At 45.2% G+C, this 20,767-nt stretch overlaps 1 protein-coding gene across 6 annotated transcripts in view; it reads right to left on the bottom strand.

The window, feature by feature from the left end:
- Positions 1-974: 974 nt before the first annotated feature.
- Positions 975-20,767, bottom strand: part of RAP1A (RAP1A, member of RAS oncogene family) — a 40,597-nt gene continuing 20,804 nt past the window's right edge. For 5 of the 6 annotated variants that reach the window (XM_074564046.1, XM_074564050.1, XM_074564047.1 and 2 more), the window contains 7 exons: positions 19,811-19,894; positions 16,091-16,159; positions 14,486-14,542; positions 13,427-13,567; positions 8,400-8,543; positions 4,981-5,096; positions 975-2,928 (listed from right to left, as the gene is read on the bottom strand). In XM_074564046.1, coding sequence (XP_074420147.1) covers positions 5,010-5,096; positions 8,400-8,543; positions 13,427-13,567; positions 14,486-14,542; positions 16,091-16,159; positions 19,811-19,867 — 555 coding nt within the window. In that variant the 5' untranslated portion in view covers positions 19,868-19,894 and the 3' untranslated portion in view covers positions 975-2,928; positions 4,981-5,009. The remainder of the gene's footprint in view (positions 2,929-4,980; positions 5,097-8,399; positions 8,544-13,426; positions 13,568-14,485; positions 14,543-16,090; positions 16,160-19,810; positions 19,895-20,767) is intronic. The other variant, XR_012584333.1, reaches the window with a different exon arrangement.

The following is a 20,767-nucleotide window of genomic DNA, read 5'->3' as shown; positions in this document are numbered from 1 at the left end:
AAGAACAGCGTATTTGCACAGACAGCAGCGAATCAGGGGCTGAATTTGTGCACGGCTCAAATCAACACAAATAGGAGCTGGATGACTTTGGGGACTCCGGGGCTTCATTGAAATTTTAAATGTGCTCCTTTCCTCGGAGCAAAATGTTACTTTGCTTGACTGGATGCTGGTCACAAGCGGAAGCAAGTGACTACTGGAAGGTTTTTATTCCGCTCTTTCTTCAGGACACGCTTCAGCAAACCCATTTTTAACCCAGGGGAAGATTAAACACCGAGTGCTTCAGGACGGGCTGTCTGGACACAAAACCCCGGGTCACCTGCTGCGGTGCGTCTAAGGGCAGAACCGGGGCTATCGTGCTAAAAGCCCCGAGAGGAACAAACCACCCCGCCCGGCAGCGCGGAGGCGGGCGCGGTGCGGACCCCGCAAACCCCGTCACCCCGCGCGGGGAGTCCCCGGCGCCTTCACCCGCTGCCCGACACCGCCATCTAGCGGCGCAGAGCGCCCCGGGAGCCGCTTCCCGCCCCTCGCCGCTCCCGGCAGCCCTCGCACCGCGTTCACCGCCCGTCCCGCAAGGCGGAGCGCCCCGGGCCCCGCCGCCCCCCCCCCCCCCCCCCGTCCCAGCGGCGTCTCCCCGCGGCGCCCCCGCACCCCCCCCGCCCCCGCCGCTGGGAGCCGGCCCGGGGGCTCCAGCACAGCCCGCTCCGGCAAACGGTGCCACGGCGGGGCCCGGACTCGCCTGCCCTCCCCCAGAGCAAGCCGTTACGCGGCGGCAGCCGCTGCAGGGACGCAGAGTTGGGCAGCGACACGGCAAAGCAGCCCCGTCCCCGCGCCCCCCCAGCCATCGCCCGCTTTTCCAGATAAAACACACTTTGCATTTATGAAATCGGGTGTGATGAACTTACGTACCGCACCGTGGCTAGAAAATTCAGGTTAGGTTTCCATTTTTATAGAAGAGACATCTAGCAATCAGCAGGTACATTAAAATTACTTTATTACTAAAATATTTTTACATTTAGTAAAGATAACCAACCTGCAAATACCATGCTTCTGCTCCTCCTGAAAAAGGAAGCGCAAAGGTAGGCTGAAGACACCCAGCTAAGTAACTACGTTTGTCCTAGTAGCTTGTAAGTAGGCAGATGTGTTCACATTATCGTCATCCAAATATTTTCATCCAGTCTGGGCTGCATTTAGAAACTGGGATCTCTGTATAATTCAGCTGCATCAGTAACACAGATTTAGAAAAACCTATTTATAGAAATTTCTCCCCCTTCGTTTCCAATAAAACTATACAACAGGTCCAGGAACAACTGTTCACCAGCTCTCACATTTAGATTTCCCATTTAAACAACCAGGACAAAGTCGGTCCTGAGTTCTCTCCACTGTGAAGATACATTTCTCTTCTCACTTACGCAGAAGCGAAGCAGGAGCAAGTCCTCCAACACTGCAGGAACTGCAGCCGCGTCACACCGAGGACGGGACGGGGGCCCCGCAGCTCCCAGAGCTGTTCTTTCACTTGCACACACACAGGAGGATCGGGGCAGAGCACCCACGGGTCGCTCTTTGAAACTCTATGAAACCAACAGGCATTGGCGGGGGGCGGGGGAAGAGACAAACCCCAACAAACCCCAAATGAAAGAGAAACCCCTTCAGCTGACTGTGCGGATCAGGTAAGGCTGGCCAGATTTTGTCTAGAAACGTACAGCCGCCGTTTGCTTTGTTGAAATTGTGTTTAGACAGAACCAACTCTCACCTGCACAGCTCCGTGTCGAGACGCTGAGCGTGAGGGATCACCGCGGGCTCCTGCTCGGCACGGGCACTGCCACCACGGGGACTCCACCCCAAGGGACACCATCGCGTGACACCGAGGAGCATCGTAGAAGTCAGACCTTCATACAGCATTTAACCAAATTTGTACATATAAAAATAATTGTACAGAGGAAGTATTTTTTGCAGAATACAATCGTTAAACATTCAAAAGAATATACAAAACTAATTAAAAGTAGCTTTCTGTACTTCACTGTGTGTATGATTAAATACATCCAACAAGGAAGGGGCGTGAAGACATCGCATCAGCATAACGACATACTGGTGGGATTTGCTTTAACAAAATACTCCATCTACCAGAATGGAAGAGGAATTCACAAAAAAAAAAAAGTATAAAAACCAAAGCCTGGAAACCGTAACAAAAACACAGAAACAAAATGAAAATGTACTAAAATTTAATCATTCATAAAAGCTGTAATTTAATCTGTGACAGTAAAACACAAGAAGCAATATTAGAGTTGGTTTAGTATATTATATATTTTTGCTTTTAAAGCCATAGAAATCAGTTATCCCAGTTTTTTTCCTATAAAAGACCCATTTTTCCAAAGCATTATGCACAAACATTTTTAATTAGAATATAATGGCAGAATGAAAATAATGATATTCCATAACTTTTAAATATAAAATGAAGTCAATGACTCAAAAAAGTTATTTGTTGCAGTGAGTTCAAAGGGAAATTTCAGATAATATATATCTATAGTTATAGATATAAAATAGAATGGTGGAACGTTTTTAGTGCTTGATGGGGAGAAATTATGATAAAAGGGTCAATATGAAATCTTAATTATAGTAGCAATATCTAACATTTGAAATGCATCCATGCTCCTTTGTATAATCATACACTAGAGTCAATTATATTTCTTTTCACATCTGTTAACTGCTATTGCAAAGGAGGAGTATTATTGTCTTAGATTTCCAAGAGATATACACAGAGCAATTTCTTTTTCCGGGGACTGTGTGCAAACCATTTTAAGATCTAAATTCTTCTCGTAGTATATAAAAACAGGAGAAGCTTCTTCAGATATGTTATTAATTTCCATAAGGTTTTGAAGTCGGGAATGCTGGCACTTTCCATTTAGGCAACAGTTCTTCATTCCTGCAAATCTAGAAAAAGTAAAGAAAGAGATGATGGAGGGACGCTGCTCGTCCTGCCCACGAGAGGAGGGATCTCCTGACAGCTTCCCCGGACAACGGCCTGCACCCAGCCCCGCAAAACCACGCCGCGTTTCAGCGGGAAGAGCTCGTCTTCCTCCAGCACCGGGGTTTGTTCCTACCGTCCTCCGAGTTCGCAGGTACGGAAAGAAAGGAGACTCTGGGAACTGTAACTCTGAGAAACAAGTTCTTGTTTGCCCTGCCCGGCGCAGGGCAGTGACAGTGACAGCCAGCCGCCACCCCGCCGCTCTGCCGGGTTAACCGCAGCGCTCGGCAGCTCCTCTGTGTTACCAGACTGGCAGCCTTCAAGAGGATTTGGAATTCAGCAGCGGATGAACAATTTACGCGAGAGGGATTTCATCTTTTACGTCTCTGAGGTGCTCCTAAACTCTAATGAGCTGGAGACCTCCCTGAGCCCTGTTCCAGCTGTAACAACAAGCAATGAACTGGGAAGAGATTTAAAAAGAATGGGAGAGACACCGTGAAGTGTTTTGACCACCCAGAGCAGATCTGGGGGCATGGGCAGGAGTCAGCGTCACGAGCAGGCTCATCAGCGACTGACTGAACGCAGGAACTCCCTCAGCAGTTGTCCCGGCGCTACGCCGGGCTCCGCAGCGTGGGATCCCGGGCAGAGCCACACAGAGCCCGGCAGGGACCACCTCATCCTGGGCGACACCACACTACCCAAAATCAGATATATCACCTGAGGAACAGGAAAAGCCACTTGAGAGCACTCCTCAAGCGCTTTTCCTAAAGCCATTGTTTCCCCACAACCCTAAGCTATTCTTTTCTGGCATTCGAAGCTCAGGGTAAGAGACTCTGATATCAATAAAGCACAAGTCATTAGAAGCCGGGTTAACTGCAGAGCTCCACTTATCCTACGCTCAGTGAAACCTGGGCTACATAAATGGCCATCTACAGCATGAACTTCAGATCTGGCAGAGACGGAGCCACTTGCTTTCAGGAATTCATCCCCGAAATCCTTCTACGACCAGGAGATTGTTTTAAACCCTGTAGGACAAGGGTGCTTGAGTCGCTTTGCCCACTACACTGCACCTATTTATGAAACTAAGGAACAGAACAGAGAGCTTCTGACGGGTCACAGCAGTCGCCAGAAGCTGTTGGTCTGTGCAGGCTCGGGTCGCGCAGGCAGCCGGCCCAGCCCCAGCGCTGCGGAGAGTCCATTCCTCCCCAACTCCTGCCGCTGCCTCGCAGGCTGGACATGCTTCGTGCTGCACCCACCACCCGGGAGATGACTTGCCTTCTGACCGCTTCTCACTTCCTAGCGCCCAGACGGGCCGTTTACCCCGCACGCTCCCTGCCTCCGACAGTGCCACGCAGCTCATGTGTGCCAACACGCCACCAGCTCGCGGGCAGCCTGGCTGGTATTTCTGTCCAAAACCTGAAGCTACAGAAATGCTGTTTTCTTTTGGGAGCACGAGAGAAGAGCTGTAAGCACATGGAGTACCCTGCCAAGATACACAGGAAGATTATTTATAGCTATGTCCAACCTTGGGGTGGTTTTTTTTTTTTTCATTTTTGTTTTGGGGTTTTTTTTTGGTGGGCAGCTTTTTATTTCTGCGCCACTGAAATCCACATCCCACCCAAAACAATTTGCCATTGTCCCCACAGGACCGGGACGGCAGCTGCACCAATAACACAAATACATAGATGGTACCACATTTCAGCAGAGGATAAAAAGGAAGCAAAACTGAGCCATGGTGGCCCAGAGCACGGGGTCACAAAACAGAACCTGCAAGAGTAAAAGGGAAGTTCCTGCTCCGTCGCACTCATCAACCCAAGCAAAAGGGGAAAGGGAGAGAAGCAGATATTCCTCTGCCAGGTCAGTCAGTAGAAGTGTCTTTTCTTAGAAAGTCCAACAAATGCAGAATTTTATATTTGGGAGCAGACCAAAGGAAGAGGAGTGAGGGAAGGGGAGCGAGTCCTCTCTCTGCTGGGAGTCGCTCAGGGTCCCGAGCTGTGGGTGGAATTCACACCTCTTACCTGGCTCAGAGCTGCTGCACGATGGGAGTCTAAAGCAGCAGACATGATTTCTTTTTAGGCTTCTTCTTTTCCACTGGTGTTTTTCTATTTATCTGTCTGACCAGGTCATAAAAGATCTGAAAATGAAAAACACAAACTGAAAAATCAAAGTGATAAAACACCATGCAAGTGCCAAATTAGGCAGGTTGACAAGCTGATACTCTTTTCCTGGAGGCTGTGGTCTTAGAAATTCAGTTAAACTGCCTGCGTTTACTTAAACATGTTTCTCAAGCAACTGCTTATGGCACAAGAGAGCAGAGAGCTCACGTCCGTGTGCAGAGTGTAAGGGAGCTGTGAGCTCTCATCCCGCAGCACGCAGCTTTCTCCCTCTGCGTGTGACCAAAGGCTTCGGAAGAGTACGGCAATGAAATGGCAACAAACCCCATGCTTTGGAAAAGTGGGAGAAAACTGGGGAACGACAAAAGGTTTTTTAAAAGACAGGCATAATATCCTTAAGGATCATCTTCCCACTGGTGGTCCCTGGGCTGGCGAGTGTCTCTGCAGAGCACGGCTGTGCCAGCAGCAGCATAATCTCACCCTGGGGAAAGGCCACCCCTTTTCCTTGGCTTTTGCCTCCAAAGGGGGTCTTCATTCACCCGCTGCATAGGATGCGCTGTTAATATTCCTCTTTGCAAAAAAAAAAAAAAAAGTCAAGCTCTTAATTACTTCACTTTTTTGCCTAGTGTAATACTTTGAGTTTATTAATAAAATTAGCAAGGAGAAGCAAAACATCTGCCCTGAGCTCGGACATTTCCAGAAGGAGACGATTACAGGGGCCTCTTTCAGCTTCAGAGACGAGTTTCTTGTGAACACTTTTGCTGTGAGTTGTTTTCCCAGCAATACTCAACCCATTTATAGCAAAATGAGCTTTGCAAAAATGCTTGGAGCTGGGTCACAGTATTGAGGAGAAATATTTAAACCTTCAGAAGGCTCCACCCTTGTCCTTGTTTACTTTTTTCCTTCCTGGAGTGGCTGACAGCTCACAAATTCTTGTTGATTCCAAGGAAATTCAGAAGACAAAGAACCAGTTTATAAAAAATGGCAACAACTGGAAAGTTAAGATTTTCCGGCTATTACCTCCATGAAAAAGCACTAGTGCACAGTTAAACAGTTTCAAAAGAAATGAACATGATGGTGGCTTTATCAAGCTCTCATATAAATTATTGTATACTAGCATTCGAGTTGCTCACACTACTCCTTTACTAAGCTTAATGCTCCAGGTTTCTGCCGTCAGCCTGAGGCGAAAGTCACAGTTTGTGCCCTCCAACAGACACAGCCAAGACGCTGAAAAGTGGACAGATGAGATAGACAGAAAAAGTTTCCGTAGGAGAAATCAATTAACAAGTGGCATCTTCTATGCTGATGCAAAAGAACTTTCAGGATTTAAGCCTTTATAAAGCAGAGCCAAGGTGATTTGAACATGATTATGATGTACAGACGGGTCTGAATATTTGAAGGCACCAACCAGCTCTTCTCTGCCACACGAGATCCTTGAAGGTTTTGCGATAGACCCCTCTCACCTTCCACGGCTAAGGTAGGGGAAAAAATCCCACCAAAAAAAATCTAAAGTTACATCATTCTGGCGCTAGTACTGACTGTGGGTACAGGAATGAAGTCACAGCAAGGTTTCAGGAATGCCACTATCCTGGGAAAAGTCAGCGTGGTGCAAGAGCATCACACAGGTCACCAGGAAGACATCTGAAGCGCCGCTACTGAGACTGACTCTCACCTGTGTTAAAAGCTTAGCATCTGTATGAAAGGTTTGTTTCACTTTCAGCAAACGCACACAGAAATTTATCGTACTGTAGCCTAGATTTTAACAAAGTTAGAAAGTCCAAAAGTCGCTAAAACCCCCCAAACCCAGAAAAATGCAAACGCTTCCCCAGCCTGTGAGCCAGCAGAACAAACAAATAACCAGTACAATAAGTTGCTTGTGTTTCTTCTCTTTGATTTCCTCAGCTTTTATGCTTTTCATAACCAGACGACATAAACTGGCAGAAAAACAGAAAATTAAGATCACAATAAAACCAGAAACTAATCTTCCAGATAATAATTTTCTTCTCTATGATCTGAGTCTCACTGGAGGCAGTAGACAGGACAGGGAAATATGGAGACACGGGATTCACACGTTAAGGATGATGGTATGTAAGCCACGGGCGTGCATTCGCCCCAGGACACTTCAGCGTTCTGCCTCCCCTGCACAGCTCTCGGGAGAGCTTTAAGGCGCGTTGGCTAACAAGAGGTCAGTCTCTGCCACAAACTGTGGAAATACAAATAAACCAGAATTTGTTACACTCCATGGTGACCTGTTCAATGACTGAGCCTCTAGATTCTTGCTTAATGGTTGTAGTTTTACTACAGCTCAGACACAAGCACAAAAAAAAAAACCCCTTCTGGCAGAGTCTAGCTCAGCGAGCTATATTTACCGGGTTGGATTAGTGCGCGCTACAGCTAGGCTAATCCCAACCACAGGAGCTGCAATTCCTGCAGACTGGAGCTCCCTTCCCTTCCGACCGGGTAAATGCTGTGCTGAGCATGTCCCAGGAGCTGCCAAACTAACGCTGGGGCCAGTCCAAGATCCTACTGCTCCTGCTTATCACACAGCCTCCTAAACGGTCCCAGTTATCTCCTGGCACCACACCAGCGACGCTCAATGGGGTCACCTTAGCTTTTGTGGCTGGAAACCTGGCTTCTGTCACAGGCGGATAATTCACAGCAGCGAATAAAAACTTGGTGCCTGATGTCAAGCAGAGCTTCCTCAGCAGCACTACACGACCGCAGGCAGCAGCAAAAGGCACACCGATTGCGAAGGTGTTTCTCATTCAGACACAGGGAACTGCTTAGACAGATACACGTTTGGACACGGTCTCAGTAAATTAGTGGCTTACCAGAGGAGGACTGTGATGGGATGTCTGCTTGAGCAGCCAGACGTAGCAGGAATGTGAAAAGCAAATACTCTCAAAAACAACAGCCAACACTACGCAACACGGCATGTAATACAAAGGGGCATAATCCGCATTCTGAATAGCGGCAGCAGTTATCTTGAAAACGTGTACTTTCCAAACAAAGTTTATCTAAGCTAAGAGCCATCCAGTTACCTGGGCTTGCCCAGGACCCTCTGCTACTCACGTCCTCTGCCACAGGCTATAGAAAGCACTTACCTGGAGAAGTCACCCACCCCCTACAGAGAAAAAGCAGCAGATCTCCTTAGAACAAACAGAAAGCAGTAGCTAAACACACAGCGTCGCAAGCCTTTCTTAGGCTGACATTTCAGAATCATCCTGAATCTTCCCAATTAAGAACTATATTGAAGGACTGCATGCTGGTTTATGTGGCATTCGTGCTGAAGTAGGAAAGACAAGAGAACAGCTGATAGTTACCTCATTAACGTTGATTTTAGACTTTGCAGACGATTCTAGAAAGGCACAGTTACACCACTGTCTTGCTAAGTTTTGACCCTGTTCTTTGCCAACTACACGCTCTTCCTCCAGGTCACATTTATTGCCAACCAGAATCATTGGAACCTGGAGAGGACATAAGAAAGAACAGGAGATGCGTTAGCAAAATAACGTACAACATGGACTGTAATGCTATGGCTTACAAAGGCATGGGGGTGCAGGGCGAAGACAATATAGACTGTATGAAAACCAATAAAAATCAGAAATTCAGCAGAGCCCACAAACTAGACTGGAATTTGGTTGCCTGCTGGGAAAGGGCTGAAATAGTCCGTACTATAGACACCCTGGTTCACTAAGAAGTAAACACATGGAGGACATCGTAAAACCAAATGGTAGTATTTCAGCAAAATCCTAAGTTAGTAAAGATTTGTCTTCTGGTGTCCACATCCAACACCGTTCTAGCCAAAAACTTAATTTACTACTGAAATGCATTTCAGGACTCGCAAGTGACAGTAGACTAACTTAGCTTATTTTAGACAACAGACCACACAGCACATGTTTTGAAACACACGTTATACGTTAACCCCCTTTGACCTGTCTTGTCAACCTGTTGTCAAGCCACACAACAATAAATGGAAGCACCTTTGAAAACCCTGCCCAGGAACAGTCCTGTGCAACCCCGTATTCCCACAGCCCCGTGCACAAGACCACCTGCCATTCTCATCTCAAGGCAATATCATACCACTGACTTGTTTTGCATACACGCAGAAGAGAGGATGTTCACTACAAAAGGCACAAATACTGTGCTCAATACTTAGATTAGAATAATTAATCTTCCAACCGGTGACCACCTAGCAGCTCAGCTCCTGAAAGGACATCACTTCCAATAAGTAATTTCATGCAATATTAAACCAAACATTTGATACGTGTTCAAAAGATTCACCCTACAGCCATGACGCAAATACAGGCAAATCATTTGTTCAAGATGATGAAAGGGCATCTGCCCCTCTCCTTACGCTCCTGGCTTTCTAAAGTATCTGGGTGAGTCACCTTCTTGCTCCTTCAGGAGGAAGAAAGTGCCTTGGGGAAACCAGATTCCTTGTGACATTTCCTACAGAGAAACAGAGAAACCTAATACCGTAGGAAAACGACCTTGGCTGCAGTAAATGCTTGTTACCGATGCGTTTGCATGAGGCTGCAGGGGAGGAGGGTCCCTCGGCTCGCCCAGCCCTCCCGCAGACAGCCCAAGGGCCATCAGGACGGGTCACCTGCTCTGCTGAATGTCACCAGCTCCTCACCAGGGCTGCGACTGTATTTGCTTGGCGCAGTGCAGAGAGCCAAGTGCAGCCTGCGCTCATTAAGTGATAAATCCGTTTGTCTCAGAAAGTATCAGTGTAAGCATTGGTGAGTGTAAGCAGCAGGAGACTTGCTTTCATCAGTTATGTTTAGATACTGAGTTAAAACTCTTTCAGGAGAAAGAAACTGGGCAAAAGGTAGATGAAAAAGAGTACTAAGACATCTCAGAAATAGCATCCTGATCTATGATTTCAGAAGGCTTTCTCTGCTTCTCAGGCAGTCTCTGCCATGGCTGCAGCCCACCAAGATGTCACAGATAGATTGAAAAGACCTTAAACAAGCAAACAACAAACACCCAAAGCCCCTGGAAAAACCTCCATAACAACCAAACCGACCTACCCTCGGGTGCCATTCCCTTACCTACAAGGCGATGAGACCGCAGGCGGTCCCAGCCGCAGCAGGACCCGTCACCGGGGCACCCAGCCCCGCTCCAGCACGCGCACTGCCAGAGCCATCTGGAGACAGATACGCACCTCAGGACACGCCACGCCTGAGAATTGCGCGTTACGTATCATTTTAAAGTTTGCTTTTACAACCTACATCTCATACAGATGTGAGGGGATGACAGAGCCAGAGCTAAGGTGGATTTTGCACGGCGAGACCGCAGCGAGCTGTGGGGACGCGCGGGGCTGGGCAGGCCCCCGGCAGCGCCAGCATCCTGTTTGCCTGGCGCTGTGCGAGAGCAGAAAAAACCTAAAGAACTGCTGATAGTGGGTGTGCACCCCACTCCATTTCCTGAAGCATTTCATTCTTTGAACAGAAAATGAGTACTTTCCAGCTGGAAAATAAATCATCGTCCACTTCCTTTGGTAATTTACAACACCGTGTATGTTTTTAATCTACGTCAACGTTAGTATTTGTAGCCTCTTCCCGATTCAACTGCAATGAAGATTAATTTTTTGTATTTAAAACTCACAGCCATACTGATCAGAAAATGATCCCATTTTTATTTTTGAGAAATAAATTTTACTTATTAAGTGAGAAATCTGAAGTAACAATGCAGATGAGGCAAATCCAAAAAAGCTTCTTTCACATCAGAGACCAACAAAATATTTACAACTGTATCAGCTTAATCCCATTCTTTACGGTTTTCTAGATAGTTAAGAGAAATTTTCTCGTACCAAAACGTGAAAATGTGTTTTCAACATGTTCAACAAAAGAATAAAGTATGTTAAGATGTGAAATAATAGGGGGAAAAAGTGATACTTAGATGGGTAAATAGTATAGGTTTGAAAGACATGAAACTCTGTATAAGGTTATTTCAAAAGGTAGTAATTGTTTATCATAGAGCCCAAACCAGACTCTGATAAACAACTAGCTTTTGATCATTTACTGTTTCATGTAGAAGACTGGAATTTAAACTTTGGTAGACATACATAATTTAGTGGTTTAAGTACTGGGATTTTAAAAGACACGTTCTGAAACTAAATACAGGAAGAAGCACGTTTTCCTAACTCAGCAGAACATGGCTTAAATGTTCAAAAGGTTCTCCAGCTTGGATTCAACAAGTAACATCCCCGCAACACAAAATAAATAAATGCATTTTAATAATTAAATCAAATCACTGAAGTAAAATGAAAGCAACAGTCTCTATTGTCCGACGAACTTGACCAGCTTACGGTGCAAATTCCCCTCCCGCGAGCGCAGCTGAGCGGAGCGCCGGGCTCTGACGAGGCCACTGAAGGACTCGTGTTACCAGGGATTTATGCAAGCATAATCCCTACCTAAACGAAAATCAGTTTTGCATAAACAGAAGTTCAGCTTGTTAGACCAAGGAGGGAACCAAAGCCGTTCAACAGCAGGCACTCGGGACACGGAACACTGAAGATCCAAGAGGAAGCAGCCGCCAAGGCTGTGCTCATCCCATTCACTGTGCAAACTGCATTTTCATGAGCGGCTATTTAAATACAATGTACATGGCTTACCAGGATTTGCCCTAAATCCACGTCCCAGCACTGTTCCGTGCTCAGCACGGCTCCCCGGCCGCGGAACGGGGCTGGGAGCAAGAGGCGGCTGCTCCCCAGCCCCTCGGGAGCCGTGAAGGGGCTGACACCAACCCGGAGCAACCGACATCAAAGGCGGCAGCTACTTTTAAGCCGCCAGTGGAAAAAAACAGGCAATCTTTTTCACACTCCTCAGGGCAAACCCTTGAATACATTATCAACTGTTAGGCAAAAAAAAATAATAAATTAATTTCAGCTTCTTCTGGAGGAAGTCTACACAGAGAGAGAGTTCCCACACGTCTCCACCAGCCACACGGCAACCACGGCAAAAGCCACCGGCAACCTCACCTACATCATACACTTAGAAATTAAAGGAGTTCCAGTCACAGGAGTTGGGGCCTGAACTGGAAATACGGTAGATGGCTTTCTTCTGTCAAACAGGACTGAATGCAAACTATCTTAATGAATGCCATTTTTCCTTACTTTAAAAAGGGATTTAAACGACCAAAATTACAACCTTGTGTCACTAGCTAAGACTCTTCCAGAGTCTTGTAACCATTTAATACGTAGCACTACGTGATCTCCTTGGGGTTACAGATTTTGTCAAATTTCAGAAGGAACAAAGGAAACTGCTGTGGGTTTACCAGCCCGGGAGGGTGCGGGTGGTCTGAGGGTGCCACCGCCATGCGGGGACGGGCACCCCAGAGCCCCGCGGAACCCTCCCTGCTCACATGCCTGTCACGGGAGCCACAGACCCCTAAACATCCTCCTTGCCTTCAGAAAGGGATAAGCATGTTTTCATACGATAACCTAAAATTCCTAAAGTCTTGGTTCTGATGGATTTGAGTGAAGGTGAGCTCCCCAACTGAGAGACCCTGCACAGCTACAGTGAGGGAATCTCTGCTTCATGCTGCGAGAGACAGGGCTCCTTCATCTATCGAACGGAGGCGACGGACCAGGCTCCCATCCCATCTCTCAACACAAAGAAGTGAAAATAAAGGAACATTCAGTGATTTCAAAAATAAAAAAGCTAATGACACTTAAACTCACTTAAATTACAAGCGCAGTCTGGTCAATAAACTGAACACGTCCTTTCTATGTGTGGTTCAGGTTCATCACCTTGGATTATGACCCATACGCATGAGAACGGCACAGAGGGCAATGCCGCCCTGCGCCGGGACTCCAGAGACTTCACAGCCAACGCTCAGGAAACGTCACGGCTTTGTACTTCTGTTTCCACTTCATACATTTGGGAAAAGCAACATTAGTCTCTTGTAAGACCGCTGGAGAGCTACTAAGAACATCATTATTGGTGAATTCGACTATTATATTTCCTTAACTTTGAGGGAAAAAAAGTACTACTAAAGCACGGTGAAAAAAGAAAATGTAAATACTGGATAGGAGTTAAAGGCAGAAAGGACAGGACGGGACACCAAAACCCAAAAAAGTTTTCTCAGTCAGCTCCCACCATTTCCAAAGACTGTCAGCCTTCCAGTACGTTGAAAATCTGGCTTCATTATGCCCCTTAGTAGGTGTTGGACCTCAAATAGCAACACTGCAAATAACAAACAATGCGAAGGAAACTTACTTCAACACAAAACTCTGCTATACAGCAAAGGATGTTCTTAGAAAAATTTTGCTCACAAATTCCTGTATGCTTGGTTACAAAAGCACGTTAAACATTTGCAAAGCAAAAAATATTCTACTTACATCTTCAGTGTCCTTAACCCGTAAAATCTGTTCCCGCAGGTCCTGTAAGTCATTAAACGTGGACTGTGCTGTTATAGAATATACTAGTGCAAACCCTTGACCATTCTTCATATAGAGATCCCTCATTGCTGTAAATTGCTCCTGTAATCAAATATTTTAAAAAGTAATTGGCTAGTGAATGCAACTAATGAACATTTACAAAGGAATACTTTTATTGTAATGGAGACAAGAATATAGTACCGTGCAGCATGCATTTACATTTTCACCCCTTACAGAAATCCACCAAAGCATTCAAATTTAATAAAAGCATTAACGCATCTCTTTCCCTTGTTTTTTTTTTGCCCCTAACAGAGAAAAAGGCTTCTTGAAAAAAATGGAAAAAGATCAAGAGCAGCAATAAAAACATATCTGAGGACAGACTGTTGTATGCCCCAAGCCATAATACAAGGTGTTACAATTTGACTGACATATTTTGTAGCGATCTTTCATTTATTTTCTGATATGGTGTTAAGCCCAAGCCTGCCATCAGAATGATTCCCCAGACAACAGATACAGACTGGAAATTCAATTTCTCCTCTAACACCACGTTGGAACAGGCCCAGATGTCACACACTCACGATGTACTGCGAGCATGACTGCGTGGGAAGGCACTGCCTGATCACCTCTGAACATGCGCAATTATATAGTAGTCATCTCTAGCATGAAAACGGCTCAAAGGTTCAATGCAATGAAATGCAAGAACAAGCTGGAAAATCCACACCAGAGCAGAGCTGCCTTTGTCCACGCCTGTGAAAGGAAGCTTCACCAGAACCCTGTAACAACGATTTCTGCTTCCACGCCTTTGCACTGCTGTTAGTAATTTTCAAAGCTTTCTAAATAAAACTAACTTTTAGGAAGTCTGTCCTCCCCCTGTGATGTGCACTCAGCCATTACAAGGTCTGTTTACTTAGTGGCAGACGGTGCAGGACGGCAAGTGACAGTGGCACAGCAACTCTTTACATCTCCCCTCATTCTTAACAAAGAAACTCCATACCAATTAGAAAAAGAAATTATACTCACTGTCCCTGCTGTATCGAGGATTTCAAGCATACACTGTTGACAGTCTACTTCCACTTGCTGGGGAAAAAAAGGAAGAGAGAAATGCAGTTAAAACCAATGTCTGAAATGGGACGGGCAAGAAGAATATCAGCTTAATTTTTACTTCTGCTGCAAAGACTTCTGTGAGCCAGCCACCTGCGCTGCCCCAGCACCATTAGGGGATTAATTACACCCCAAGCCAGGTGTTTGGGTCATCTCACATATGCTCCAAGACTCTGTTGATTATAAAGGCCTAAATGAGCAGCTCATCGTAAACATCTCAACTTAAGTGAAATAAAATCCACTCTTACAAATCGAAGAACCTTAAACTTCAGTTTTTCTTTGCTGCTGGGAGAGAAGGGAGTAAGGAAGAACAGAGAAAGCAAAGTATTTAGTGATCCTCACAGTTAGGCTTAGCAAATCTTCCACTCCCTGAGAAATGTCTCAGATCCAACGAGGGTAATTCCAGGAAAGTCAAATAAATTTAACAGCAGAGCTCGTATGACAATCTACATTTAATTATCACAGGCACAAATGCTACAAATTTTTGTTTTATGTTTTGGTGCCTTTAATTATGGTAACATTTATGCTAATCTGTGAAACAATGGGTTACTTGACATCAACCGGGCGAAGAAAGCAGCTCTGTTGATAGAATTACACAGTGTGACAGCGTCAGGGATCCTGACAAGGACTTTTGCTCAGCAATTACGAGCCTGCATCCAAAACGGCCGTAAAGAATTTTATATGCCTTCAAACCAAGCAGAACACATTTGAACTAAATGGCAAAACAGCCATCCTTAAAAGAAAACAACAAAAAGCAATTGCTGTGCTACAGCCTGCTGTGATGAATGGTGTATATATCCTCTTTACTAGCTGTTACAGATAGCACAAGCATTGAAAATATTGATATCTTTATGTTTTGAAGTAATAATTGTGCGTCAAGTGACAGCAAACAGGTCTGAGTAACAGCTTGACCCCCGTTTGGTTGAGCTGTTCCTACCCCCAGGTCGATCAGAAGCCCCAGCAGGAGCCTGGGCAGCACACTTGCCTGCCACCCGCCACAGCTCATACCCCAGCGCAACTGGAAACTGGTGACGGGTCAGGAAAACACACCAGCCTGATCTCTGGGCAGGGGTAGTAACCTCTAACAAACAGGCAAACGGTGAGAGCTGCAGCCTCAAACTGCCTCAACCTGAGCCGTCAGAGATTTAAAGTAAAAGATCTTGATTATGTGGAGTAACAGAGGTTTAACCTCCTGTTAAATAGAGCTAAGTGAGGAAGCGGTCCAATTAACAGCAAAGTTTGTCATTCCCTGATAATTCAGTTTTCTAGTAGCTGATACAATTTGCCTGATTGCAGTCAGAGGCTCTAAACCAGTGAAGTACTCTGTAAAGCCACAGGGAATTATCCGCATGACACCGTTTCCAAGCCTGATGCTCTGCTATCCGTCGCCTTCCTCCTGTGGTTTTATGCAGCCGTAACGTTTTCTCAGAGAGACCCTTTCTCATTCTGATAAGCTTTTGTCGCACTGTTGAAAAGAAGCAAGCTCTGTGAGACTTGAAAGAAATGAAAATGTTGTTATTTTACCTTTCTGTATGAATCTTCTATTGTTGGGTCATACTTTTCAACAAAAATTCCCTGAACGAACTGTACAGTCTGGAGAGAGAGAAAAGAAGTGAAAAAATTAAGTGAACTGAACACAAGCAGTAACACCTACCAAGAAGCACTTTATGAAAAAGTAACAGCACAAAAACTCAACACTGCTTTTAAAATTCAATTGTGAAGAGAAAAAGACATAGAAATTTTCAATTTTCTTAAATGAAACTTTTGTAGTTTGTGTTGTTTTAAGAATCACTTTATTCAAGCACGTTTTCAAAACTTTTTTTAAATATGAACTGTTTGCTTGCTTGCTTTTTCATTAAAGGTGGTATCCTCAAAAATGCCTTTACTTCAGTGCCTGCAACTTCAGAGAAGAATAAAAATCACCAAATATGGAAGACTTGAAATTTAATCAGAAGAACTGGCAATGTGCACACTGTGGAAAAGCACGCTGGGGAAAATCCCCATTTCAATTCAAATCCTAGTAGGGTGAGAGCGGAGCACGGACATATTTCAGAGCAACAAGTTAGGTCTGGAGCATCTCCAGATACTCCATTTGTATTAAACCATTAAAGAAGACGACATCATTCATTTCAGAGAGGAAGTCTTTCTTCCCCTATATAATTATTCAAAGCAAATCTACTCTAAACATTCCCCATCAAGCTGCCATCGGGACGTGGCCCGTCTCGGGACGGCCAGGCTCTGCCGTGGTGCTTTGGCTGCTGTCAGTCCGCAGCAGGGCAAGCTTTGCTTCTCCTTTTCTCCTCGCATCCCCACGCTCCCACCTACGATAATCCACAATAACGTAGTAATGCAGCACGGGAGCGTCAGGAGGTTTGGCTGATGTTTGTAACACAAGGGGGTGTTTGTAAAACTAAGTGCCAAGATCCCAGCACTTAATTTTGTCTCTTTAAAAATCAACAAACACACCAACTATCCTTTGCCAACTGAACTTTCCACGAGTTTTTTTAATACAAATTCTGCGAAGTCACTACCTGTTTTGAGAAGCCCTATTTTGTTTGGACAGAAGGCTGAGATTTTTCTGCAAGAAGGTTCACTCTGTCACACAAGTACTCGCAAACTTGCAGAGAGTGGCGTATGCCAGACAGAAGCAGGACACGGCGCTGTGTGCTGGAACCTGAGCAATTCCCCACGGCTTGCTCTTCTTTTAATAGAAGAAGAAAAGATTTCCAGTACTACCTCATTTAAAAATCATCCTATATCACTAAATAAACCTATTTTACACACTAATGATCAAAGCCTTTGCTTCTCCAATATCTCCTTGTCTCACTGAATGGTTGTCGCAGTCTGCCCTTCCGATAACAGATCTCATTAAAATCATTACAAGAAGATACCACTATTAACACGGATTACAGTGTTACCCCAGCGATGGAAACCAACAATAAGAACTCTGGATTACAGATTATACGTTAGGATTCTTAGCACAGCTCCGAACCCAAAGAGTCCCGAGGAGGCTGCTCTTTGCCAGGAGGCTAGCGCTTGAGCACGGCAGTCGGTCACATCTGCACCGCTCCCGTCTGGGAACTGTTTGTGAACCAGCCTTCGGCGCGACAACCTGACAAACCACTCACGACATGTCACCCTTCTACTGTAACACGCAGAGTCTTATTTCATATCTGCAAATACAGTACTGCTCTGAAAGAAAATTAACTGAAGCCATGTATTTTCTTCTCAAATTGTTTTATTTCTAATAAATCGCTGTTCTAACTTTTGTTATCCCAACCGGTGCTTGTGTGTTCACAGACACACCAATTACATCTAATCATAATTACGACTATATGCAACTTCATCCATAACCTATCTTACTATGTAATATTCTTAATCTCTGATGTACTTTATTTTTATTGATTATAGGAGGAAAGAGAGGCCAAGGGAGGAGACAGAAGCCTGGGGTTGTTTTCAGCCTATGCGTGGATCCAAGGCCTTTATAACTTGCTACCAGTTTGGGGGCTTTTGTGTCCCAACTTTGATTTCCAGTTTCGTATAGGACTGTGCACAACTGGATGCTCTCAGTAATACTGTCCACCCGCTGACGCTCCAGAAGATTGTTACTCTCATTAGAAGTGGGGAGAAACTACTGCAACAGGAAACACTTATAAAGAAGCTGCAAAATAGCTGCCTTAGTAACTCTGAAGCGTTCTCTGCCACCCTGTCACCACTACCAAGCGCACCATTGGCATCGTACTGGCACAGAACAGTTAAAACAATAAGAAGGATTTGCAGTGAAACAACACCATATTGTAATGAAAACACAGGACTGAAAAGGAACACCAGCCTCTTTGTTAGACATTTGAGTTTATACAGTTCGAAGAAAGAAATTTTAAAGTGACCTCCGAATTATTTTAAATCCCACCTTGTAACCTCTCCTTGCTAATACTTGTAAATAAGTAGACAGTCATCATGAAAGCTAAATATTCTTCACTCTTAGCTGCTAATTGGCACTGATTGTGTCCTCTTATAAACATAATGGATCAATGTAGCATATGAGTTACAATATATGCTTACTTAGCACCTAGGCTGTCCAAAAGAATGTAACTTTTGTTTACCAGACTAAGCATTTGCATTTCAGCCTTTAAAAAGGCCATGATGGATGCTGGCTCAGACTTTACGTCACAAATATGGAAATTCAAGTATGTCAGATGCTGAATAATTTTTATGTACAGCATATACATAAGCGCTGTACTTTACCTAGCGAGTCTTTCAACATTACTTAACAAAAACAAGATACTCAATCAAGGGGATGCTGGTGGAAAAAGTAATACAGATTGCTTAAGTTGCTGTGGAAGACTAGAGTGTATCAAAAATATATTACACCTACATCTTGTAAAGATTAGGATGGGATCTCTGAAAGAGTACATCAAATTTTATACATAATTGAATAATCTTTCCTCCTATTCATCTGGATTCTGCAGGTGATGTACCAAGATTAGCAGCAGCCTATTTCAGCAGAATAAACAATGGTGGAAGAAGCAGCGTCTACGTCATGAAGGGCGGATCAGCTATTATCATCTTCTGTGACAGGGAACACGGTGTAGTTCCTTGTTTGAGATAACTTTACACTTGACCAGTTCTTTGCCTTTCTTGTTGGAGCGAGCTGCTTGACTGGTTTGTGATAAACAGGTGACAGAAATCCCTCTTACAATGCTTTGCTATCAACTCTGCTACGTAAACCTCTTATTAGAAACAACACAAGTACTTAAGGAGTGCAAAGTGTCATCAGCCTGCTTATCCCTCACGCTGCAGGCGACTTCTCATTCTGCCCCCTGATTTCAGTCCAGGCTCATTCGGGTCCCATCCAGGATGGAAAACACACAGCCTTCAAAGTCACGCAAGGCTGCAACCTCCGCGAATTCACTGCCGGGCACGGCAAGCCTTCATCCGCTGCTCCAGTGTAGGTTAGGCTTTTAATACTTAGATACAGACATTCAGTCATTTCTAGTATTATACCCATGCGGAAAGCAGAAATGAAATGCTAACTACTGTAACAGTGATGAATCGCCTGCTGCTTCTCCAAAAACACGACACAAATTCAGCTATTTCTGCAGTGTAACAGTGGCTCCATGGAAGTCACTACGCATGTTAAAAGTCATACAAATATCCCAATGCATTTAACGAGCGTTGCCTGCAGTACGATAGGCCAATTTTGAAGTTTGTGTATCGTTTTCAAAACTGCTTCCCAAAACTCACCAAAGCGGACTTCCCCACACCTCCTGAACCAAGGACCACTAGCTTGTACTCACGCATGGTGTGGTCTGTTCAAACAGCGACGATCTGGAAAGCAGGAAAAAAGCCAACAGTTAAAAGTGCACCTGCACATACAAATTCATGCCTTTTGAAAGTAGCAGCACGCTCCCCTTCTCCAAATACCCCTGGGAACAAAGATCTCTTTAGTAACAGCTATAGGTTTTAGTTTTCCACCTGGGCGCTCAGGTTCAGATGGCCACTCCAACAGCCCCGGTTTATCCGAGATGCCCAAAGCCGGACCTGTGAGCCTGCGGGTGCTGGAAGAGGATGAATACACCATGGTACAAAGACAGCGTAGCCACAGGCACCCTCTCCCAGCGCACGGGGGGCACAAGCTCTCGCTGCCTGTCCTTTGCATTCTCAGCATTTTATAGCATAAAACAATAAGTATTGGACAAGAGAACGAGATCAGAAAGATGCAAGTAGAGAGGGTGACGTCTCCCACCAGCCCGCAGCAGGGAAGGCTCTGGGTCAGTATTTTCCCTCTGGAAAAGGCCAGCCCTAGGGTGGCTGCCAAGGCAGAGCCTCCCCGTGCCCAAGCCAGGCTCTGCCTTTTTATGGAAATCTTGCAACTCCCTCAACTCACTCCACAGCACCAGAAAACTTCTCATTCTCACCGAGATTCCCTGACAAATAAGGCAAATGACAACGCTGGTGATAAACATTTTACACTATGTTTACATTACAAGCCAGGCCGGGCTGTCCCTATCAACGAGCTCAAGCAAACAATGACCTCAGCAGCTAATTATCTCCCCTCTTCTCCCAGCAAGACAGCGCTTTCTTCCCAAGTAAGGCTTCGGAAACACGAGCGCTATGAGCCTGGGCAAGCTGCACTTCTCAAAGGCATTTCAAACTAACGTTGCCACAGGATTTATGGGCTCACTGGCTACAGTTTGAGGA

Source organism: Larus michahellis, chromosome 21 (genome assembly GCF_964199755.1).
Source record: "Larus michahellis chromosome 21, bLarMic1.1, whole genome shotgun sequence".
NCBI classification, from domain to species: domain Eukaryota; kingdom Metazoa; phylum Chordata; class Aves; order Charadriiformes; family Laridae; genus Larus; species Larus michahellis.
Note: the sequence above shows the minus strand (reverse complement) of the source record. Positions and strands in the feature narration are given on the sequence as shown.